This window comes from Phyllobates terribilis, unplaced genomic scaffold (assembly GCF_046119375.1).
Source record: "Phyllobates terribilis strain yellow unplaced genomic scaffold, ASM4611937v1 Scaffold_4__5_contigs__length_816908805, whole genome shotgun sequence".
Lineage (NCBI taxonomy): Eukaryota > Metazoa > Chordata > Amphibia > Anura > Dendrobatidae > Phyllobates > Phyllobates terribilis.
This window is the reverse complement of record NW_027362764.1, coordinates 157,489,600-157,515,115: the sequence shown is the minus strand read 5'-3', so window position 1 is coordinate 157,515,115 and position 25,516 is coordinate 157,489,600. Positions and strand designations below refer to the sequence as shown.

General features: G+C 45.0%; 1 protein-coding gene and 1 long non-coding RNA gene across 3 annotated transcripts in view; one reads left to right on the top strand and one right to left on the bottom strand.

The window, feature by feature from the left end:
• LOC141264255 (ferroportin-like) overlaps nucleotides 1-5,777 on the top strand; it is a 67,411-nt gene extending 61,634 nt beyond the window's left edge. The window contains exons 7-8 of the mRNA XM_073676543.1: nucleotides 145-858; nucleotides 5,506-5,777. Of these exons, the coding sequence (XP_073532644.1) occupies nucleotides 145-858; nucleotides 5,506-5,777 (986 nt within the window). The remainder of the gene's footprint in view (nucleotides 1-144; nucleotides 859-5,505) is intronic.
• Nucleotides 5,778-12,612: 6,835 nt separating this feature from the next.
• LOC141264254 (uncharacterized) lies at nucleotides 12,613-16,455 on the bottom strand. 2 transcript variants are annotated; one of them, XR_012319859.1, is made up of 5 exons: nucleotides 16,346-16,455; nucleotides 15,276-15,367; nucleotides 13,972-14,016; nucleotides 13,608-13,680; nucleotides 12,613-12,974 (listed from the first exon to the last, which is right to left on the bottom strand). It is a non-coding gene; the product is annotated as an uncharacterized lncRNA (long non-coding RNA). The 2 variants fall into 2 exon arrangements; XR_012319858.1 differs by having other exon boundaries at nucleotides 16,342-16,452.
• Between the last annotated feature and the right edge of the window lie 9,061 nt (nucleotides 16,456-25,516).

Below are 25,516 nucleotides of genomic sequence, written 5' to 3'. Positions count from 1 at the left end.
ATATTTGACACAGAACATTGAAAAACTGAGATGTTGGGTTGCAGAATGTACACTGCAAATGTAGTCGTTTAGGGGCAAGGGGTGTCTTATATACAGCTATCTATAGCAACTGATGTGATCCTCTATTCATTTCCTTTTTTGCAGGTGATCTGCCAATCTGCTCAGTCATAGGTGACTTCATTAGCACACCAGCCATTCCCAGTGTATCCAATGAAGCGAAGCCCCGGACTCCAGAGCCCCCAGCAGAATGCACTTCATCACTTCCACGTTGCTTCCAAAAAGCACACCGAATGTTGCGCACCTGTACAGACGGCTGGAAATCCTACTACAGACAATCTGTCTTTCTAGCTGGTTTAGGATTGGCCTTCCTCTACACCACAGTCCTGGGCTTTGACTGTATTACTACAGGTTATGCCTACACTCAGGGGATCAGCGGCTCTCTGCTCAGCATACTCATGGCGGTGTCTGCCATCTCAGGATTAATGGGCACATTTCTGTTTACCAAACTAAGAAGACATTATGGCTTAGTGGTCACAGGAATTATATCCAGCTGCCTCCATGTTTGTTGTTTAATGCTTTGCGTATTTTCAGTCTTTGCTCCAGGAAGCCCGTTTGATTTGGGCATTTTCTCTGTCATTATGGGTGTGAATTCTTCTTCAAACACTGAGAAACTACATCAGAACCAACTCCACATATATCCAGCTCAAGGGAATATCAACCAGCCTATCCTCCCAGACCGCTCCTCGATCCACTGGACTAACAATACTGTGTTGTTTGAGAGTGTCCATGCCGGCGATCATCCAGACTCCTATATCTCAATCATACTGTTATTTTCAGGAGTAATATTAGCAAGAGTAGGTAAGTTCATGCTGGCAAGATATACAAAGGGGCATATGTATGAATTGCATTGGAATTACAAAACTTTATGGGGAGAACAAATCTATTTGTGCAATTTTTGGCACAACTTACGGCACAAGTCTCATTCTTACAACCACCTCGTCTTGTCTATGATCAACTTTGCTCAAATTGTGAATTGTTTAACTATATCCCTGAGATGCATCTTTTTCAAATTTGTCATACATGTGGACCTCTCTGGCCCATTTTTTCTTTGAGAAATTTGTTGAAGGTTTTGATTTAAAGCTGTGGTCCTACTGGATGCTTGAGTAGAAGCCAATTATACATTCTACCATTAATTCTCTATGGTATATGTCTTGCAGATAAAGAGGGTTTCCAGGGAATAAAAACTATTTTTGAAATTGCTCTGACTGGATGAAAAAAAATATAAACTAAAAAGTATTATTCACCCTTACTTATCCAATCCTGTTTCGATGCTTACCTGGTCTCAGATTCCTGGTTGAGTCTTTACACATCGGAAATGGCTTGAAATGCCTGCTCAGCCAATTGCTGACTAAAGTGGGTTGGTGCAGTGATTCCTGGATCAGGCATTTCTGGTGTGTCAAAATAGAAAGATGGAGAAGATATCACCACGCAACAGATAAGCTATGAAATGGAAGCTCTGGAGGATTGGTGACAAATAATAATATTTTAATTTTTTTTCAAACATTCTGAGCCTTTTTAAAAATAAATTTTCACCTGTGTTAAATAGGTGGTCAAGGATAAGGAGAAAAAAGTTTGTTTTTCTGGAACTAGCACCAGATCTGTCCATGGGTTATATGTAATATTGCGGCTGATCTTTATTTAAAGGGAATCTGTCAGAAGGTTTTACTACAACAAACCAAACATGTTAGGTAGCTGTAATCCAAGATCAATTCATAATCCTCAATTCAAGTTTTATGTTAATGAGCCTCAAGTCTTGGCCGTGCACTTACAGCTCTTCATCCCCTTTGGAAATTTCTCTGCCTGCCACAGTCATTTGCTCCCTGATTGACAGATCACTCTTGTCTGAGTGACCTGCCTCTCAGATGGAAATCTCACGCAAGTGTTGTCACCCCCTCTGAGAAGACAACCAGCATGGGAGATAATGCTACCTGTGCGAGATTTCCGACAAGGTAGGCAGGTCACTCAGACAAGAGTGACTGGTCGAAAAGGATGACGGTAGGTGGGGAAAATTTGAAAGAGGACGGAGCGCTGCAAATGTAGGGCCACGCCATCTCCACTTGCATCTCATTAACATAAAAATGTAATAGAGGATTTTGGAATGCAAAGAAGGATGACAAAAACAAAGGTGTGCATTGATACTGGATTACAGCAACCTTACATACATTCATGACCAAAAGTGTTGGCACCCTTGAAATTGTTACAGAAAATGAAGAATTTCTCCCAGAAAATTATTGTAGCTACACATGTTTTGTTATACACATCTTTATTTCCTTTGTGTGTATTGGAACAACACAAAAAAAGACCTGAGAAAAAAATGCAAATTGGACATAATTTAACACACAACCCCAAAAATGGGCCCAACAAAATTGTTGGCACCTTTCCAAAAATGTGGGTAAACAACTTTGTTTCAAGCATGTGATGCTCATTCAAAATCACCTGTGGCAAGTAACAGGTGTGGGCAATATGAAAATAACACCTGTAACCAGATAAAAAGGGGAGAAGTTGACTCAGTCTTTGCATTGTGTGTCTGTGTGTGCCACACTAAGCATAGAGAACAGAAAGAGGATAAGAGAACTGTCTGAGCACTTGAGAACCAAAATTGTTGAAAAATATTAACAATCTCAAGGTTATAAATCCATCTCCAGAGATCTTGATGTTCCTTTTGTCACTGTGCGCAACATAATCAAGAAATTTACAACTCATGGCACTGTAGCTAATCTCCCTGGACACGGACGGCAGAGAAACATTGATGAAAGGTTGCAATGCAGAATAGTCCGGATGGTGGATAAGCAGCCCCAATCAAGTTTCAAAGAAATTCAAGATGCCCTGCAGGCTCAGACTTTGAATGAAATGAAACGCTATGGCAGGAGACCCAGGATGACCCCACTGCTGAAACAGAGACATAAAAAAGCTAGCCTGCAATTTACCAAAATGTACGTGAGTAAGCCAAAATCCTTCTGGAAAGTGTCCTGTGGACAAATGAGACCAAGATAGAGCTTTTGGTAAAGCACGTCATTCTATCGTTTACCTAAAATAGAATGACGCCTGCAAAGAAAAGAGCACAGTACCTACAGTCAAATATGGTGGAGGTTCAAAGATGTTTTGGGGTTGTTTTGCTGCCTCTGGCACTGGGCGCCTTGACTGTGTGCAAGGCATCATGAAATCTGAAGATTACCAAAGGATTTTGGGTCGCAATGTAGTGCCCTGTGTCAGAAAGCTGGGTTTGCGTCCTAGGTCATGGGACTTCAGGCAGGACAATGACCCCAAACATACTTCAAGAAGCACCTAGAAATGGATGGAAACAAAGTGCTGGAGAGTGCTGACGTGGCCAGAAATTAGTCCGGATCTAAATCCCATTGAACACCTGTGGAGAGATCTTAAAATTGCTGTTGGGAGAAGGCGCCTTCACATATGAGAGACCTGGAGCAGTTTCCAAAAGAAGAGTGGTCCAAAATTCCAGTTGAGAGGTGTAAGAAGCTTGTTAATGGTTATAGGAAGCGATTGCAGTTATTTATTCCAAAGGCTGTGCAACTGAATATTAAGTTGAGGGTGTCAACAATTTTGTCCGACCCATCTTTGGGTTTTGTGTGAAATTATGTTCAATTTGCCTTTTTTTGTGTTGTGTTTTTTTTTGGCATTAGTGACTAATGTATCAAACTGATTCATGGTGGGTAATAAATTTGGCATTGGGATGTTTCTACTTATGCCAGGTGCTTCAGACTGTTGAAATACTCTGTACCCAATACAAATGCACACTTGTAGGATCTGAGCATGTATTTTTAGGGAGAAGTTAGTTCAGCTAACAGCTATATCCCATATGGCCAGCATTAGGTTACTTTCACACATCTGTATCAATACTTACATTTCTGTAAAATGGACCGTATTTCTTTTGTGTCATCCGTATTACCTTCATCCTTTTTTGTCATTCGTTTTTAAAAACTGTAGGAGGAATACTATCTGAATTTTTATTTATCCATTGACTTTTAAAAATAATTTGCCATCAGGTTTTTGCTACCCCATCTGAGAGCAGCATGATGTAGGGGCAGAGACCCTGATTCCAGCAATGTATCCCTTAGTTTACTGGGTGCAGCAGTTTTTATAAAATCATTGTTTCTCTGCTGCAGAGCTAGCAGTGCTAAGAAATCTGATCTGTGTATAACCCTGTTCACCACTGATTAGCAGTTTGTGTACACTGTGCATTGAGATAAAACAGCCAATCAGTGGTGGGGGTGGGGTTATACAGAACAGAGGGTCTAGTAGTCACGGAACAGCTCGTCCAGTAGTGATAATCTCCTGCTGATAAAACACTGATCTTATTGAACGTAAAGCAAACAGCCTAGTAAGTGATACATCACTGGAATCAGGGTCTCTGACCCTACTTCTTGCTGCTTTCATATTACATAGCAAAAACCTGGTGACAGATTTCCTTTAATAATAGATCAGTGAAAAACGTATGAAACATGGAGGAGCTACTGCAGTACAAAGAATGTCTTCTGATTTTCATTCGTGTTTAGCGAATCCCCGTAGATTTTAATGACCAAGTCTAATCAGGAAATCGGGAGCAAAAATAAGACATGCTCTGAGTCTCACGGTTCAGAAACACGGATCCATTTTTTAAATGGATGTTTATATGGATCAATAAAAATCTATGAGTCTGTGTACTGTCCATTTAAAAAACAGACAGCACATAGACATGTACAACGCATGGGTGAATGTAGCCGTAAAGTGGTTATCCAGGACTTTTCTTATCTCCATTGGAAAAAATAAACACTTACAGACAGGTAGTTGCCAACTACCTGCCTGTTGCCGATCTCTGCCAGCGATTCTGCGGCTTCTGGTGACATCATGTTAACAGAGCAGCTTCTTCTCTTTCGGTGTACTGTCAACGGGGCATCACTGCTGATGTCATGCTGATTGACAGCTGGCTCCCCACTTCCTAACTGCGGGGAACTGTCTGTCAATCAGCATGACTTTGGCAGTGACTCCCCATCAACAGAGCACAGCAGAAGAGGAAGAGCTGCTCTGCTGACGTGATGTTAGAAGCAGCAGAATCGGTGCCAGGCAGAACAGGTATGTAGTTATAAACATAACTTGGCCCCATAGTGAAAAATAAGCAAAGTCCAGGAAAACCTCTTTAATTTAATCTGAACTCAGAAATTGATAGTTTGGAGACTAATGTGAAATGTTTCCTGCACCTGGACTACATAGTAACTAGTGTTATTATACGAATATAGTAAATGGAGCTACTACTCTGCACCCTCTTCATTGCAGGATCCTGCACAGCGCCCCCATATCCATTCAGCTATGACTGGAACTAGTTATTAGAGGTGCTTTGCTTTTTCCTACAATGCTGGTCTAAAATACTGTAAAGCATGAACACATGTAGCCTTATGTAGAGTTTCTTGTTGGTTATATTAATATTTTTTGTATTTTTGTCGTCTGTAGGTCTCTGGTCTTTTGACTTAACAGTGACTCAACTCCTCCAGGAGAACATTCCCGAATCAGAGCGCGGAGTCGTCAATGGCGTGCAAAGCTCAATGAATTACCTGATGGATCTGGTACATTTCATCATGGTCATTCTTGCTCCTCAGCCTCAGCAGTTTGGGCTCCTGGTTATCATCTCGATCCTGTTTGTGATCGCTGGACACACCATGTATTTTTTTTATACTAAAAAATATAAAACAAAAGACAGGGAATCACTAAATACTCCTGCCTGACAGTCTTGTGATTAACCATTATACCAGTATAATCTTTGTACTATGAGCTTTACCATGAAGTGTTGGATAACTTTAGCAGGCCTGTCCAATGTTCACCCAATCTGTTCCATTTCTTTTTATATTTTTATTTTATACATGAACCACCATATTCCATATACAGATTCTATTACCTTCACTGGAAATAAACAACATACATTACGTAAAACACCCATGTCCGCTTATGTCTCTATTATCATTGTTGTGATCTTACTTCTGGAACATCTTGTTTCTTACATTGGATGAGATGCGGCTGGATACAAACCGCGGTTGGAAGCTTAGGATTCGTATACAGGATAAACAATGTGATCGTAACGCAGCTTAGGATTCGTATACAGGATAAACAATTGTTTGTATAGGACGGCAATCGTGAATGAAATGGTTGAATCGTTACATCGTGCACTGTGTTCACACAGACAGATAATCTGAAGTGTAGGTGTGTAAATCCCATATGTGATAGTAAATACACTGCTCAAAAAAATAAAGGGGACACTCAAATAACACATCACAGATCTGAATGAATGAAATATTCTCATTGAATACTTTGCTCTGTACAAAGTTGAATGTGCTGACAACAAAATCACACAAAAATCATCAATAGAAATCAAATTTATTAACCAATAGAGGCCTGGATTTGGAGTCACCCCCAAAATTAAAGTGGAAAAACACACTACAGGCTGATCCTACTTTGATGTAATGTCCTTAAAACAAGTCAAAATGAGGCTCAGTATTGTGTGTGGCCTCCACGTGCCTGTATGACCTCCCTACAATGCCTGGGCATGCTCCTGATGAGGTTGCGGATGGTCTCCTGTGGGATCTCCTCTCAGACCTGGACTAAAGCATCCGCCAACTCCTGGACAGTCTGTGGTGCAACAAAATACACTTGTTCCAGTGCTCCAGCTGCTACTGAATAATTTTTTTTGCCTTGGAGCACGGTCAACCCCATTTAGGACTTGAATTTTCACTTCTCCTTTTGTCAGTGAAATCACTGAACGAGCGAACTGTCTCCATTTATACAATTTTTCACTCGCCTAAACGATTTTATCAGTGATAAACGAGTGGTTTTGGACACATCGTTCAGTCTCTCAACCCATTCGCACTACATAATTGTCGTGATCGACGGGTCAATACTGTTGGAATCTGACAGATTATTGGCCGGTGTAAATGGACCTTTAGGCTCTGTGCCCACGATGCAGAAATGCTCCAGATTTTTCCTGAGCGTTTCTGCATCTCCCTGGCACAAAAAACGGATGCGGATTGTACATGCGTTTTTCCTGCCAGGGACAAGCGATATGAAGCGTTCTTCACTTGCATTTCCGCATGCGGGTTGTCAAGCGCTTCCCAAGCGATTTTAGCATCACTTGGAAAGTGCTTGACAACTTGGTCACACTATAATAAATCCATGCAGCCGGCATGGATTTATATAGTGTGACCGTAAAAGAATGGTAAAAAAGAAATATTATACTTACCTTCTGACGGTACTACCTGCTGACGTCGGTGATCGCGTGACCCGTCACATGACTAAATGACGTCATGGAAGGTCCTTTTAGACCACTGCGAGACACCGGACAGATTGGATAAGGACACCGGGGGACATCAGAAGGTAAGTATAATATTTATTTTTTACCATTCTTTTACAGTCACACTATATAACTCCATGCCGGTTGCATGGATTTATATAGTGTGACCAAGTTGTCAAGCACTTTCCAAGTGACGCTAAAATCGCTTGGAAAGCGCTTGACAACCCGCATGCAGAAATGCATGTGAAGAACACTTCACATCCGCTTGTCCCTGGCAGGAAAACGCATGTACAATCCGCATGTACAATCCGCATGCGTTTTTTCTGCCAGGGAGATGCAGAAACGCTCAGGAAAAATCAGGAGCATTTCTGCATCGTGGGCAGATAGCCTTATTCTCGCTCTCTGGTTTGTGTATTTGTGAGTGACAAATAGTAGCTTGCAGACCTCCACAACCGAGCTTTCATTGAGGAAAAAACACATCCTCCGTACATACAAAGTTTAAAGGGGTTGTCCACTACTAGGACAACCTCTTCTTGATCAAAATGTTCGGCCCCAATAAAATAAAAAAGCTTATACACCCCTCCCGTTCCGGCGCCGTTCCCGCAGTGTCCGTGCTCCCCGGGACTCCCGCGTGGTTGTTGTGGCACCGGTGCTCATCAGCGCTGGTGTTACTGTCTCCACCTTCGGACATGAAGAGTAAGTCCGGGCTGCAGCTGATCTGACTTCCTCTACTTGTTCAATTCAACAGGAGGCGGAGACAGTGACGTCAGAGCTGATTGGGTGCCGGTGTCACAAAAACCACATGGGAGCCTCGGGGAGAGCGAGTGCTGACACCGCGGGAACGGAGCCAGCACAGGAGGGGAGTATAAGCTTTAGTATTTTATGGGGGTCCAGCGTGGGGTACAAACAGGGCTTGTCCAAGTAGTGGACAGTGGACAACTTCTTTAATAAAAAAACAAGAAGTACCTTGTTCGATATCCAGTAGACTACAACTAAGAACGCAATATGCGTCTGTTTTTTCCTATGAAAGTACGGTAGTCTCTTCAGAAAAGCAAAGGACAGGAACTCTAGCGCCACCTGTTGAAATGAACAATCCTAAAAGTCAATATTAAAAGGTTACTTGCCTGGCATGAGGGATGACTGTGGATTCACGCATCTGTGTGTTGCGGGTCAAGTACAAACAGCAATGCATGGACGGGCCACGGGTTTTCTGATGTGAACTTGACAGCCTCCACTCAATGTGTGCTATAGAGATTGCGTGGAAGATTACAGCTCCACGTATGATCTAAACCAGAGCTTCTCAATCTGGGAGGCGCCCCTGGTTATTGGTTAGGCTCAAATAGGCAAGGTCGTATTCAAAGAACTGATTAGAAGCTACACAATTCTTTTTTTAGGCTACAGCAATCTCAGGTTTAGGTCGGATTCACACATCTGCGTCTCACAGTCAGTGTACAGACTGCACGCCATGGACCGGCAGTGGCTTTCCTGACCTAAACCCGACAGCCTCATATGTCCTGCACCTAGGACACTGTAAAGTTAAGGTGAGGTCAGAAACTGGTCCAAGAATCATGGCCTGTACTGGGACCGCGAAAGACGATTTATGAATCTGATTACTGATTTATATTGTACCCCTCCTTTTCATGACTTTACTTCAAGAGCCATAACTTTATTTTTCTGTCAATATAGCCGCAACGAGAGTTTGCAGGATGACTTCTGGTTTGAAGCGTCACCCTTCATTTCATTGTACAAGGTTCTGGAACGGGGGGAAAATAAACACACAAGTGCAGTGAAATGGTGGAAAACCCCCCCCCAATTCGGACACTGGTTGCTGGGTTTTGTTTTCACAGCGTTTATTGGGAAAGAAACACGACCTGGCAATATAATTCTCCAGATCAGTGAGATTTCAGCAACACCAAAATTGCAAAGATTTATTATTAAGTGACGGCCATTTTTTAGAAATGTATTAAAAGATTTTTTTATGTTTGATGTCACCATCTTCTAAGACCCATAATGAATTTTTTTTTTTTTTTTTACTGTTCATGGAGCTGTACGAGACCCGCACGGCGATTAAAAACGTCTTATGGCATTACAAAGGTCTTACAAAACGGCATGCGGTAGAAAGAGCCTTAGTTGCCACTGATTGCAACATTTAAGGGGTTAATGGCAGCTCTAGCGCCGGTCACTGCCGTTACAGGCATATACAACCTGTGTGACATAGCCTGCATCCGCCGTGTGTGAATCAGGCTCACCGGACATTGGATATACTGGTATATTCTATGTTGGACAGGGGTTAATGTTATATTGTGACAAGGTAAACTTCCCAGTATTGATAATTTTGGCATGTACGTTCACTACATAGTGACATCCATCACCTATATTATATACAAAAAGAAAAAGCAAAAATTTAACATTTTTCTGTATAGAATAGAGCAGTCAGTTGTGCTATTCCACACAGCAAAAGAACAGAACCTCTAGAGTATTCTGGCCAGATTAAAGACAAAATAACACTTTTGGCCTTTGTCTAGTAGATTGTGTCTATGAATCCATTTTACCTATGCCAAATATACACCAAACTGCCTAGCTCTTTCACCTAGGCTCACTGTTCTGTCCTAGCTGACATATCCAACAATACCGTACAGCTCTTCTCAGAGTAAGGCCACGTTCACACATTCAGTATTTGTAAACTAAAACCAGGAGTGGGTGATAATTGCAGAAGTGGTGATGTGTTTCTATTATACTTTTCCTCTGATTGTTCCTCACCTGATTTTAGCTTACAAAAACTGTTCTCACAAAGAATCTGTCATCAGGTTTTTGCCACCTGTGAGGAACTGGCCACAGACTAAAGACTACTGGACGTAGAGCAGAATCCACGGCTCTAAGGGATAAGGACCTTTTCCAGGACGGAGCACTGGTTACGGCGATTGTATTGTTGTGTTTTATTAGATATTTGCTTACTGTGCTTTATTAAAGATTAGCTTGCTCGTCAGTTTAAGGTGCACAAATCTCTCCTGGAAAGTATTCAGCTTTAGGAATCGATGTTTCCATTCAGTGACAGTAAGCAGAGGAAGACGTGCTGGTTGGATCTTATGTTATACATAAGGCCAGACGGAGATTGCTTTACTATTCCATTACTCTCATCAGTGTCTCAAGTAAGCCATTGTTCTCCCAGTCACCAGTCCCATTATGTGGATGGGGATAGTAGACCCAGTGGAGCAGTCAGCACAGGAGGTCTCACATGCAGTCCCAGGTGATGGGGCTTGGCCTGAGGAAAATACCTCCACCAATGCACAGTTAGCTTTGAGGGGTGTTGGGGGGGAATGTTTCCCTTGGGCCCGGTTTAACTCTGAAGGGCGCCTTGGGGTATTTAGGACACTGACAAGGAAATGGAGGGATTGTTGCTGGCTGGAGTGGGGTACAAGTGCTACAGTCGTGATATCCATCGTCTGGAGGAGCAAGGACTGTGACTGCAGACTATACCAGCGGGAGATACAAAAGCCGTGGGTCAACCAAAAGTTGGGAGACAGTTGATATCGCCTGGTACAGGGGCAGTGAAAGTATTGGGCCCATGAATCGCTGTAAGACCATGGATGTACGAAATAAAAAATAGTTGCATTGTTAACCTGCCCAGGTGATTATTACAACCCCCAACCTCAGATCTTCACACCACCTAAACTGACTGAAAGAAGCATGGTGTAGAGCCAGAGACCCAGATTCAAGTGATGGGTCACTTACTGGGCTGCTTGCTGTAGTTTTGATGAAACTGATTTTATCAGCAGATTATCACTAGAGGTATAGTAAATCAGTGACCATGTAGTCCTCCATATTTATAAGCTCAGTATAACCCCACCCCCACCACTGATTGCATAAGCAGAGAACAGTCAAACAGAGCTCAGCATTCAGAAAACTGCTAGCTCTGCGATTTTTAATCAAAACTACAGAAGTAAAATATCGAGGTCTCAGCCCCCCTATATTATGCAGCTCTGATATGTTAGCAAAATCCTGGTGACAAACTTCCCTTAGAGAAACCGTACTGTCATTCATATAGTGACAGTTAGTGGTCGTAAGCATGGATACCTGTCACTATATGAATGGTCATAACTATGGATAGCTAAGCTACTGCAATGCCCTGCACATGGGGTAAGTGACATAGCGAATCAGAAGAACTACATTTCTAATTGGAGGTATTTCCTAATATTATTATACCTACTACATACTGGGATACGATCTTGAGAAGGGAATACCTCTTCAGGCCTAAATCTTGATTTTTACACGTGCCACCTCTGGCACCATTCTATTGAGGACCTGAAGATCGGCAGTAGAATCACACTGCGCACGTGCTGCCCACCTCAATGATGGGGGCGCAGAAATTTAAAAATGAGGCATGTCACTGAATAATCAGTGACCTGTAAAAGAAACAGAGGAGGCTGGTGTAGGGTCAGAGAAGCAGAAGAAGACCCTAACCCCTAGGCCCGCCCTGATGCACATAAGACATCATTAGAACAAAACTTTAGAGGATTACTCAACAACCACTGATTGGATTTCTTCACATCAGGTATCAGATTAATCAGCATAACTGTGCCATTATGGCCATGCTTTACTTTATAGTGCTAAATCCTGCTGACTGGTTCTCTTTTAATTCCATTTTTTTTCCCATCTCAAGTGTTCTGACACCTATAATTTGGGATGAATATTTCTGGATTGCAGTTTGTTATGCCGGTCAGCCTGAAGCAGATGGGCAACCTATCGGGTACCGATTCTAGGAGGACCCAATGGCTGTATTGAGAGGGAAGCAATGGAGATTGTTAGGCTGCCAAAGACCAAGTGTCTGCACCACATAATGGTGTCCCAGGGACATCAGGTGACAAGGAGCCTCCTTGCTCTAACTTCTTGGATTCCGCAGCCGCTATTGATGGCATCATCCTAAAGCCACAGCCCCACTCTCAGTATTTGGTCAGTATTTTTTCTCAGGAGTGGGAGCCAAAACCAGGAGTGGGTGATAAATGCAGAATTGGTGACTTGTTTCTGTTATACCTTTTCTCTGATTGTTCCTCACATGGTTTTGGCTCCCACTCCTGAGAAAAATACTGACCAGATACTGATAGTGGGGCCGTGGCCAAAGAGTTAGAATGGCGAAAACTGTGAGCCCAGCATTTACAGCCAACACCCTCTGCAGATGATGCGGGCTCAACTCTTGACGGTAAATGTATCAATGTCCTGCGATCAGACAGTTCTTTTACGGAAAAGGGTTAAGTCGTTAAAAAGTCATCATAACCACATCAGTTGCTCAAGTAACTTTTATTCTGCCAACAGTTCAGAATACCTAATCTTACTTCTTTCAAAGAAGTTGCCTGGTTTGCACTACCCCTTCTAGTATTGCACTTGGTTGGCGATGGGTCTTGTGCGGTCTTTTAGCTCGGGCAGGTCTTGATAAATTTGAAATAATGATGTTCAATAAAGAACATCTTTGGATGATCCTTTGACATTTAAGATTAAAAAATATTTTCAATGTTTCTTATGAAAGGTAAAAAACATCAGTGATTGAAAGGGTTACAGCCATTCTTCGTTAAGGTGTTCTTCAGCATGGCGCAGATTGCAGACCTTCTACTGCAGTCCTCCAGTTTCTTGACCTCTTCTGATTAACCTACCAACAAAAAGGAAAACCAAAAGCAATAAAAAGTCAATATTTACAATACCTCCATTTATTCTGAAAAAGCAACAATTGGTCAGGCCTCCTCAATGGTTTTCATTAGGCCTTACTACATATTAAAGGGGTTGTCTGGCCTTATGGAACATCTGCAATCACTATGACTGCAGACTTGTGAATCCTTATATCACAAGCACTGTGCGTGGTGAGGATTCTCTGGTGCCATGAGCGGGCGGTGATGTTACCGTAAGTATGAAAGTTGCACACTTCGGGCCACATTTCGACTAGACGTGTCCGGCCTCACAATACTCTTGCATTGATTAAGGTTGTGCACGTCTAGTCGGCATGTGACTACATGTAGGCAAATCGCTCACAGCATAGCGCACTGAGGATTCATAAGTCTGTAGTCGCATAGAGTGACTGCAGACTTGAACCCCAAGGCCGGACAACCACTTTAGAAATTAAATAATTCTCGAAATATCTTAAATGTGTTTACTAACATAAGTACATTATTAAACGTAGCCTCAGGTAAATCCTTAAAAGCATCAACTGGAGATTATCTCCTGTCAGGAGTACAAAATTCATCAACGGCTACTTATGTATTGTACATCTGATATAATAATGTCTTACCATTGTTACACTCGGGCATTCCCATACAGGCTGGCAATCCTATGCCAGGTACGGGCCAGACTTTAGCAGGTTGCTAAAAAAAACAAAACAAATTTATTATTAAACTAGCCAAATATTATAAGTGACCCCGTTGCGGGTTAGACACAGAGTAAAAGCATTATGAATAAGATGCCGTTGTGAGACGCAGAGTATCTACTCACTTATACACATCCTTATAACAGATTGAAGACTTTGTAGCCTCAGGTAAATCCTTTAAGAGGCATCAGTTACAGAATAACATTTCCGTTCAGGAGTACGATGCTCATCATTGGCTACATGCTTTACATTGTTATAATTACATATACACTGTGTAGGGGTAACTCACCTTTCTATGCGTGGTCAGAAATTCATGAAATACCTATTGCACGAGCTGAGGGTGGGAGGAGGTGGGGGGGTTGTGTAGAGAAAAAAATAAAACATCATTCGTAACTTTCCATTAATTTGTATGTTGCCATGTGCTGCAAAAAGGGCAACAAGATCATTAAAAAAAATAAATAAATTCATAATTCAGCTATTAGCGCGAACAAACTATGAAACCTATCAGGCTATGTTCACATGGGAATTTTTGGAACAAGCTTTGCAAAATACTCCTTAAAAATGTTACTGTTCATATGAGGAGTTTGAGAATTTGTTTCCTAGTTATTTTTTTTTTTTTGCATGGCTTATAAGTCTCCTCACTCTGACATGCCAGGCTTGGCTTGTCACGCTCCACAAGGAGAAATGGTACCCCTTAAACATTTAACCAAAAACGCTCCCAACAACCCAAAAAATAAGCTTCCCTTTAAACTCTGTGAACATAGCCGAGTTGTCTTAGTAGATTTCAGAGGACTCGCATAGTCTCAGGTAAATCCTTTTACACATCAATGATGATATAATCAGGGAGTACAGTTGTCGTCATCGACTATGCACACCTACAATATTTAGAAGATATGCCACAAAATAAACAAGGTACATTCATTCAGGTATAGCTCACTGCTATTGATAAGGGTCTATAGGCATTTTTTTTTTTTTTATATTAAAGTCTTTGACCCATAAAAAACAGAGGTCCCATCAATGAAACGGCCGATAGAATAGAGGCCCCGACGTGGTCACACTCAAGTGCTACCACTCTACTGAGCGTCTACTGGACTGATGGAGGCAGAGGACCCCAGCGACACTACGCAGAGCAGTGATGCCCATGTGTGACAACCACTTCCAGAGGTGGAACTACCATTAATACTCAAAATCTACGACAATATCTATAAATTAGATGTTTTAGTGGCTGCCAAGGTCTTGGCCACCAGGTTTTTACTGGTTATAGAGATATTGGCATTTTAGTTTGGTCATCAATGGCTTTCACAAGAGCAAGTGCAGCCATATTGGTTGTCACCTGTAGGCGCCGTATACATTAGGTCTAGGCATCAGATCACAAGAACGGTCACTCATTTTTATCACCATCTTCTACATAATGCTGACAATTTATCAAGAAGTCAATTCAAAAAGGCAACAACCAAAGTGGAGCAAATTTGTGAAATTACTGACGCATATTTCCTTCATATAAAGACGAGATAAAATAAAATATAATGCATATCCCGAATGTGTATTCTATAGCAGATCATCATTTAGAAACTTAGATAAAAGTTATTTTACCTCTGACTCAGGTACTTTCCCCAGGAAACCTAAGTATCCGTGTACCCCAGTGCAGCGCTGCTAACGTGTGACAGACGGTCATTTTTGGAAAGCTGCAAGAATAAAACCAACATTAGACAGATTGATCATATAGAAAGGACAGTGTAGAAAAGTGACAGTAGAAATCAGCTCTGCAGCAGATCTTCCCACTCTGCGTCCTAATAACTGTCTGCACCACACACAAGCTTTATACCAGGGCATGAAATACAGCAAATGCCATAGAGACGTATGGTGGGAACCATGGGACGCTCAGATTTTTGTGGATTTGGGATTACAGGAAAAGTCCACTACTTTAGCATTAAGGATAGGCCATCAATGCTAAAGTAGTGGGCAATTTTTCGTTTTTGGGCCTTTTTTCCCCCCTCCTCTACAGGTATGGAAAAAAAAAATTTCTCCAGCATAAAGGCTCATTCACACGTGAAGATTTTTCCACATGCAAGAAAAACAGACCGAGTAGAGTTATCAGAGCGTGATCAGTTTTCATCATATGTGGTGAAATAAAATTAAAACGTTTCTCTGCCTTCTTCTGACAGTCCCTTTTTTTTTTTTTTTTTTTACAGACCCATAGACGTGCATTGTCGATTTCAACGGGACATGTCTCTGCAATTTTCTAAGGATCTCACGAGTCTGTGAAAAATCACAGACATGTGAATGGCCCCATAGACTATCACAGGTAGGAGTGCTATCTGGGGTTTTCACGTGTGACTGAGCCCTTAACCAAAAGCCTCATACAAAAAAGGGAATGAAAACAAAAAAACATAATAATAGATTTTTGGAAGCAACTGTTCACACAAACAGAACAGGGTGAAGTCAGTAATTCTAGACATATAGTCATAAGAGGCTGAGAGGTTACATAAGGCCCAGCACGTGGTGCCCGGGGGCGAAGCCCCCTGTACAGGGCAGGACACAACTAACTGCTAATAATACACAGATATAGAATGGAATAACTGTACTAAGTGCCCACACACAGCATATAGTCAGTATATAGCGTAATCCAGCCATGCAGCGAGCACTGGCGGCACCTTACCGACCTCTCCATAGTCACCAGCCAAATGAGGAAGGGTGTAGCTGTCTACCGCCCCTAGAAGGCTCGGGTGAACTATGGACCCTCCCATTGCCAGGGGCTGCAGAAGACAATGATATCTGGAGACTTGTAATCACTGATAAACCCCCATCAGCATGTTTACACTCACACGATCGGGAACGCAGCGTCTTGTCAGGGAAATAAAGTTTGAAGTATAGAAAAGTTTTGAAAAGTTTTTGCCACGTGATTAAGTGATTGCTGTTCTGCTCATGCCCACCAGATGTCGCTATTGTACAGTAAGTGGAGGAGTGCTGCATGTGCTGCTGCCGGTCAGACCTGCAGCTGATGATGACACATAATGAATAGCTTTGGCTTTTCCTTCTCATACCTGTGAGTTACAGATCAGGCCCCATGTTTGACATTTTATATGATTCGAGATTTATTATCTTTCATTGAATGCTTTAATGTTTATGGGGTGTAAAGGGCTAGGCCTCATTCACACAGCTGCTTTTTTTTTGCTTCTGTTTGGCCAGTGCTTCAGTTTTTACCAGCATCAGTTTTTTTCTTATGCTGAAATTTTTTTTTTTTTTTAGCCTCTTCTATCAAATGGTCTGGAAAATGGACAGCACTAGTGTGCAACTAGGAAGGCATGTGGCTGCTATTCCTGTTTTTCATGGATCCATAGATCCACGACTTGGATCAGTTATAAACATGCGTGTCCTTTTTTTGAGGACATATAGACAGCTCCTAAGATTATAAGACATCTTTCAGACGTCCGTGTATCCCGTAATGTTCTGTCTGTGAGTTTTATGGATAGATCACGTATCCATTAAAGTTCTACAGAGCCGTTCACATGTCAGTGTTTTTTGCAGACTGTCAAGGAGACATGTTCATTTTTGATCAGTCACAGATGAAAATCACACATACAAGTCTCCATTTACTTGGTCAGAAATGTTACTCCAGTCAGAGTGTAAGAAATGCTGCCACTGTTGAAGAATTTGATGTCTGGGCGCAGCAGGGAATTGCTCCCGTTGCTCCCCAATTCCTAAAATTGGCATAAATGTGTCAAAAGTCGCAAGCTTTTTGCGCAACCTCACAAAAATTTTGCAACTTTTCAAAGAGACCACATTGAAAGCCATTGATATTTTGGAAGCGTTGGCAAAGAATCCTGTATTTTTTCAAACTGTCTCTTCAGAGAGGAAGAGGGCTAGTACTCTAGTGCCACCTACAGGAAGTAGCTATCCTAAAAGTCAATAGTGACCTTTAACGAGCCTTATCACATGACTTAGGATGTAAGCTAGAACCAGAAACTCAATTTGCAGACACTGTGTTTCGGGGTACTGCCCCTCATCAGTGCAAAGTGTGAGTTCTGGTTTGGCTGGATGAGAGGCATCAGACCGGTATCTAGGGGTAATATTTCTCCTTGCGGAGAGATATGCTAAGCATGTCACGGTGAGGAGTCTTTTAAAGCCACAATGCTCCTCTGGGAAATATGCAAATTGTCTCTTCAGAGACTTCACACTTTGCACTGATGAGGGCGAAACACAGTGTCTGCAAATTGAGTTTCTGGTTCTGGCTTATATCCTAAAGCCCCCGTCTCACATAGCGAGATCGCTGCTGTGTCACGGTTTTGGTGACGCAACAGCGACCTCACCAGCGATGTCGCTATGTGTGACACTTTGCAGCGATCAGGGCCCTGCTGTGAGGTCGCTGTCGCTGCAGAATGTCCTGGACCATTTTTTGGTCGTTGCTCTCCCGCTGGTCAGCACACATAGCTGTGTGTGACCAGCGGGACCAACGATCAGGCTGGTAACCATGATAAACATCGGGTTACTAGGGGCACGCGCGCACTTAGTAACCCGCTGTTTACCATGGATACCACTCTGCTACGGTGCGCGGGAGGTTACCGTTCACCTTAGCAGAGTCGTATCCATGATAAACAGCGGGTTACTAAGTGCGCGTGTGCCCCTAGTAACCCGATGTTTATCATGGATACGACTCTGCCAAGGTGAACGGTAACCTCCCGTGCACCGTAGCAGAGTGGTATCCATGGTAAACAGCGGGTTACTAGGGGCACACGCGCACTTAGTAACCCGCTGTTTATCATGGTTACGAGCCTGCTCCTGCTTCAGCAGCAGGCTGGTAATCGGGAGCAGGGCATCGTGGAAAGATCCTATCCACGATGTCGCTGCTCCCCTGATCGCTGGTGAGCCTGCCTGTTTGACAGCTCACCAGCGATGTATTAGCGACGCAGCAACGATCCCTGACAGGTCGTATCGTTGTCGGGATCGCTGCTGCATCGCTTAGTGTGACGGGGCCTTAAGTCATGTGATAAGGCTCATTAAAGGGTCACTATTGACTTTTAGGATTTCTACTTCCTGTAGGTGGCACTACAGTTCTAGTTCTCTTTCTCTCTGAAGAGAAAATTTGCATATTTCCCAGAGGAGCATTGCAACTTTAAAAGTCTCCTCACCTTGAGATGCTTAACATGTCACTTTCTGCAAGGAGAAATGTTACCCCTTGGATACCGTGTATCCCCCCCCTGTTTCTTCTGGTGATGGCAAAGGGGTTGCCTGGTGGGTAATTAAAATGTTTTACAAAATGTTCTGAATAGTTTAAAAAATAGAAGTAATCCCAAACAATTATGTTCTTATGTTAAGCAATCTCCCTATGGCTCACTTAAAGGAGTGGTTATTTACTCTTACAACGCCTTCTGAATCCCTATGTTCCTGTAAATTGATAAATAATCTGAACCTCACACCTCGTCTCCAAGGCTTCTCTCATGCTGCGCCAGTTCTCTGGAATGCACTACCCCAGACGACCCGACTGATTCCTAGCCACCATGTCTTCAAGCACGCTTTAAAACCCCACCCCTTTAAACAAGCCTATCACCTCAAATACCCAGTAAACTAACTGTCCCCTGTTCCCTCCTAAATATTATTCAGAATCTGCTCCCTTCTATTCATCTGTCTCCACACCGTCCATGCACACAATAACTGCACTTGATACTTGATTATTGCACTTAAACATACAGGCTGATGACCGGATCATGCAGCCTTATATGAAAATCCCTATTTATTATAATTGCTAAACCTGAAATAACCTGCACTTTTCACCTATTGTGTCCCCCCTATTCCCTTGTAGAATGTAAGCTTGTGAGCAGGGACTTCACTCCTAATGTAACTGTTTAAACTGTCTTACCTTGTATTTAATTTATTGTCTGAATATGTTGGCGCTATATAAATAAAAATTATTATTATTTATTATTATTAATGACACCTATACTCACCTCTGGTGCTGGCACTGCTCCAGAAGTGTCAGCACTGGCTCTCCTGGGGATGGCGTGACATTATTATATCACGCCATCCCTGCTGCCAATCAGCACTGCCTTCACTATCCCCTCCTGCAGACGTAATTGACATCCGAGGAGCGTGAAGTGGCCACTGATTGGCTGCAGGAATCGTGATGTAACAATGTCATGCGATCCCCAGGAGAGCCAGCGCTATTATTTGACTGGGGGGAAAACATAGGGATTCAGAAGGGGTTGTCCGAATAGTGGACAACCCCTTTAACATTGTGGTTTTACCTCAGTAAACATCATGATGATGTATTTATATTGTTGAAATATCAATTAACAAAATGCAAAGTGAATGAAGAAAAGAGAAACCTAAATCACATTAATCATTGGTGATCGCCCAATTCTATTTCTGAATTTATTCTTACATTGCGGCATTTTTTCCTTGCACAGTTCTGCACATATTCACATAGTTGTGCAAAATATCGTTAGAAACCACCATACGTCTATAAAAATGAAGCCAGACTATTCTGGTGAGGGGTTTACTAGTCTGGCATGTCAGAGCCCTGCTTTTGGGATCAGTGGGTGTCCAAGCACTGAGACCCCCATATGTATCCTGTGGTATGGGTTTAACCCTTCACCACTGTCCACCTTTCTTGATAGATCAGTTGGGAGTGATTTCTGGGATAACAAGACCCACATCCCAGCAGGCCCGGATTTATCAGGACTGATAGATCTGATACTGCTGTATATGACGTTGGAGCAGGGAATCGATAGGTCCTGTGTTTTAATTTCACACAGTTGTGAGTGGGGTCTATTGGGGCATTAGGCTGTGGGGATGTATTGTTAGGATCTTATACTCTGTGCAGGGAAGCATTGGAGATATATTGTGAATGTATTGTGGGGATATTATACTGTGTGTGGGGGAGATGTATGGTTGGGGGCATTATACTGTGTGTGGGGGAAATGTATGGTTGGGGGCATTATACTGTGTGTGTGGGGGATGTACTGTTGGGGGCATTATACTGTATGCGGGGGAGATGTACTTTTGCGGGCAATATACTGTGTGTGGGGGAGATGTACTGTTGGAGGCATTATACTGCGTGTGCGGGGGAGATGTGCTGTTGGGGGCATTATACTGTGTGTGGGGGAGATGTACTGTTGGGGGCATTATACTGTATGCGGGGGAGATGTACTTTTGCGGGCAATATACTGTGTGTGGGGGAGATGTACTGTTGGAGGCATTATACTGCGTGTGCGGGGGAGATGTGCTGTTGGGGGCATTATACTGTGTGTGGGGGAGATGTACTGTTGGGTGCATTATACTGTGTGTGGGGGAGATGTACTGTTGGAGGCATTATACTGCGCGTGCGGGGAGATGTGCTGTTGGGGGCATTATACTGTGTGTGGGGGAGATGTGCTGTTGGGGGCATTATACTGTGTGTTGGGGAGATGTACTGTTGGAGGCATTATACTGCGTGTGCGGGGGAGATGTGCTGTTGGGGGCATTATACTGTGTGTGGGGGAGATGTACTGTTGGGTGCATTATACTGTATGCGGGGGAGATGTACTGTTGCGGGCAATATACTGTGTGTTGGGGAGATGTACTGTTGGAGGCATTATACTGCGTGTGCGGGGGAGATGTGCTGTTGGGGGCATTATACTGTGTGTGGGGGAGATGTACTGTTGGGTGCATTATACTGTGTGTGGGGGAGATGTACTGTTGGAGGCATTATACTGCGCGTGCGGGGAGATGTGCTGTTGGGGGCATTATACTGTGTGTGGGGGAGATGTGCTGTTGGGGGCATTATACTGTGTGTGGGGGAGATGTACTGTTGGGTGCATTATACTGTGTGTGGGGGAGATGTACTGTTGGAGGCATTATACTGCGCGTGCGGGGAGATGTGCTGTTGGAGGCATTATAGTGCGGGGGAGATGTGCTGTTGGGTGCATTATACTGCGCGTGCGGGGGAGATGTGCTGTTGGGGGCATTATACTGTGTGTGGGGGAGATGTGCTGTTGGGGGCATTATACTGTGTGTGGGGGAGATGTGCTGTTGGGGGCATTATACTGTGTGTGGGGGAGATGTACTGTTGGGTGCATTATACTGTGTGTGGGGGAGATGTACTGTTGGAGGCATTATACTGCGCGTGTGGGGGAGATGTGCTGTTGGGTGCATTATACTGTGTGCGGGGGAGATGTACTGTTAGGGGCATTATACTGCGCGTGCGGGGGAGTTGTGCTGTTGGAGGCATTATACTGCGCGTGCGGGGGAGATGTGCTGTTGGGGGCATTATACTGTGCGTGTGGGGGAGATGTACTGTTGGGTGCATTATACTGCGCGTGCGGGGGAGATGTACTGTTGGGGGCATTATACTGTGTGTGGGGGAGATGTGCTGTTGGAGGCATTATAGTGCGTGTGCGGGGGAGATGTACTGTTGGGGGCATTATACTGTGTGTGCAGGGGAGATGTACTGTTGGGGGCATTATACTGTGTGTGCAGGGGAGATGTACTGTTGGGGGCATTATACTGTGTGTGCGGGGGAGATGTACTGTTGGGGGCATTATACTGCGTGTGCGGGGGAGATGTACTGTTGGGGGCATTATAGTGCGGGGGAGATGTACTGTTGGGGGCATTATACTGCGTGTGCGGGGGAGATGTACTGTTGGGGGCATTATACTGTGTGTGCGGGGGAGATGTACTGTTGGGGGCATTATACTGTGTGTGCAGGGGAGATGTACTGTTGGGGACATTATACTGCGTGTGCGGGGGAGATGTACTGTTGGGGGCATTATACTGCGCGTGCGGGGGAGATGTGCTGTTGGGGGCATTATACTGCGTGTGCGGGGGAGATGTACTGTTGGGGGCATTATACTGCGTGTGCGGGGGAGATGTACTGTTGGGGGCATTATACTGCGTGTGCGGGGGAGATGTACTGTTGGGGGCATTATACTGCGTGTGCGGGGGAGATGTACTGTTGGGGGCATTATACTGCGCGTGCGGGGGAGATGTGCTGTTGGGGGCATTATACTGCGTGTGCGGGGGAGATGTACTGTTGGGGGCATTATACTGCGTGTGCGGGGAGATGTGCTGTTGGGGGCATTATACTGCGTGTGCGGGGGAGGTGTGCTCTTGGGGGCATTATACTGCGTGTGCGGGGGAGGTGTGCTCTTGGGGGCATTATACTGCGTGTGCGGGGAGATGTGCTGTTGGGGGCATTATACTGCGTGTGCGGGGGAGGTGTGCTCTTGGGGGCATTATACTGCGTGTGCGGGGGAGATGTGCTGTTGGGGGCATTATACTGCGTGTGCTGAGGAGATGTGCTGTTGGAGGCATTATACTGTGTGTGCGGGGGAGATGTACTGTTAGGGGCATTATACTGTGCGTGCGGGGGAGATGTGCTGTTGGGTGCATTATACTGTGTGTGGGGGAGATGTGCTGTTGGAGGCATTATACTGTGTGTGGGGGAGATGTACTGTTGGGGGCATTATACTGCGCGTGCGGGGGAGATGTACTGTTGGGGGCATTATACTGCGCGTGCGTGGGAGATGTACTGTTAGGGGCATTATACTGCGTGTGCAGGGGAGATGTACTGTTAGTGGCATTATACTGTGTGTGCGGGGGAGATGTGCTGTTGGGGGCATTATACTGTGTGTGCGGGGGAGATGTACTGTTGGGGGCATTATAGTGCGTGTGCGGGGGAGATGTACTGTTGAGAGCATTATACTGTGTGTGCGGGGGAGATGTGCTGTTGGGGGCATTATAGTGCGTGTGCGGGGGAGATGTACTGTTGGGGGCATTATACTGTGTGTGCAGGGGAGATGTGCTGTTGGGGGCATTATACTGTGTGTGCGGGGGAGATGTACTGTTGGGGGCATTATAGTGTGTGTGCGGGGGAGATGTACTGTTGGGGGCATTATACTGTGTGTGCGGGGGAGATGTGCTGTTGGGGACATTATACTGTGTGTGGGGGAGATGTACTGTTGGGGGCATTATACTGTGTGTGCAGGGGAGATGTACTGTTGGGGGCATTATACTGTGTGTGCGGGGGAGATGTACTGTTGGGGGCATTATAGTGTGTGTGCAGGGGAGATGTGCTGTTGGGGCATTATACTGTGTGTGCGGGGGAGATGTACTGTTGGGGGCATTATAGTGCGTGTGCGGGGCAGATGTGCTGTTGGGGGCATTATACTGTGTGTGCAGGGGAGATGTGCTGTTGGGGGCATTATACTGTGTGTGCGGGGGAGATGTACTGTTGGGGGCATTATACTGTGTGTGCAGGGGAGATGTGCTGTTGGGGGCATTATACTGTGTGTGCAGGGGAGATGTACTGTTGGGGACATTATAGTGCGTGTGCAGGGGAGATGTACTGTTGGGGGCATTATACTGTGTGTGCAGGGGAGATGTGCTGTTGGGGGCATTATAGTGCGTGTGCGGGGGAGATGTACTGTTGGGGGCATTGTACTGTGTGTGCGGGGCAGATGTGCTGTTGGGGGCATTATAGTGCGTGTGCGGGGGAGATGTACTGTTGGGGGCATTATACTGTGTGTGCGGGGGAGATGTACTGTTGGGGGCATTATACTGTGTGTGCGGGGGAGATGTACTGTTGGGGGCATTATAGTGCGTGTGCGGGGAGATGTACTGTTGGGGGCATTATACTGTGTGTGCAGGGGAGATGTGCTGTTGGGGGCATTATACTGTGTGTGCGGGGGAGATGTACTGTTGGGGGCATTATAGTGCGTGTGCGGGGGAGATGTACTGTTGGGGGCATTATACTGCGTGTGCGGGGGAGATGTACTGTTGGGGGCATTATAGTGCGGGGGAGATGTACTGTTGGGGGCATTATACTGCGTGTGCGGGGGATATGTACTGTTGGGGGCATTATACTGTGTGTGCGGGGGAGATGTACTGTTGGGGGCATTATACTGTGTGTGCGGGGGAGATGTGCTGTTGGGGGCATTATAGTACGTGTGTGGGGAGATGTGCTGTTGGGGGCATTATACTGCGTGTGCGGGGGAGATGTACTGTTGGGGGCATTATACTGCGTGTGCGGGGGAGATGTACTGTTGGGGGCATTATACTGCGCGTGCGGGGGAGATGTGCTGTTGGGGGCATTATACTGCGTGTGCGGGGGAGATGTACTGTTGGGGGCATTATACTGCGTGTGCGGGGGAGGTGTGCTCTTGGGGGCATTATACTGCGTGTGCGGGGAGATGTGCTGTTGGGGGCATTATACTGCGTGTGCGGGGGAGATGTGCTGTTGGGAGCATTATACTGCGCGTGCGGGGGAGATGTGCTGTTGGACATCAGACTATATGTGGGGGCACAACAGGAGCCATAAAGTGGGAACTTTACTAGGGGAATATTTTTATGGGGACATAAATTGGTCTCAAAACTCTCCAAAAACCTGCAGCTTCCCAGGGCCTGCTTGCCCCCAGGGCCGCTTTCTCCCCCAGGGCCTCTTTCTCCCCCAGGGTCGCTTTCTCCCCCAGGGTCGCTTTCTCCCCCAGGGCCTGTTTCTCCCCCAGGGTCGCTTTCTCCCCCAGGGCCTCTTTCTCCCCCAGGGTCGCTTTCTCCCCCAGGGCCTGTTTCTCCCCCAGGGCCGCTTTCTCCTCCAGGGCCTCTTTCTCCCCCAGGGTCGCTTTCTCCCCCAGGGCCGCTTTCTTCCCCAGGGCCTCTTTCTCCCCCAGGACCTCTTTCTCCCCCCAGGACCTCTTTCTCCCCCCAGGGCCGCTTTCTCCCCCAGGGCCGCTTTCTCCTCCAGGGCCTCTTTCTCCCCCAGGGTCGCTTTCTCCCCCAGGGCCGCTTTCTTCCCCAGGGCCGCTTTCTCCCCCAGGGTCGCTTTCTCCCCCAGGGCCGCTTTCTCCCCCAGGGCCGCTTTC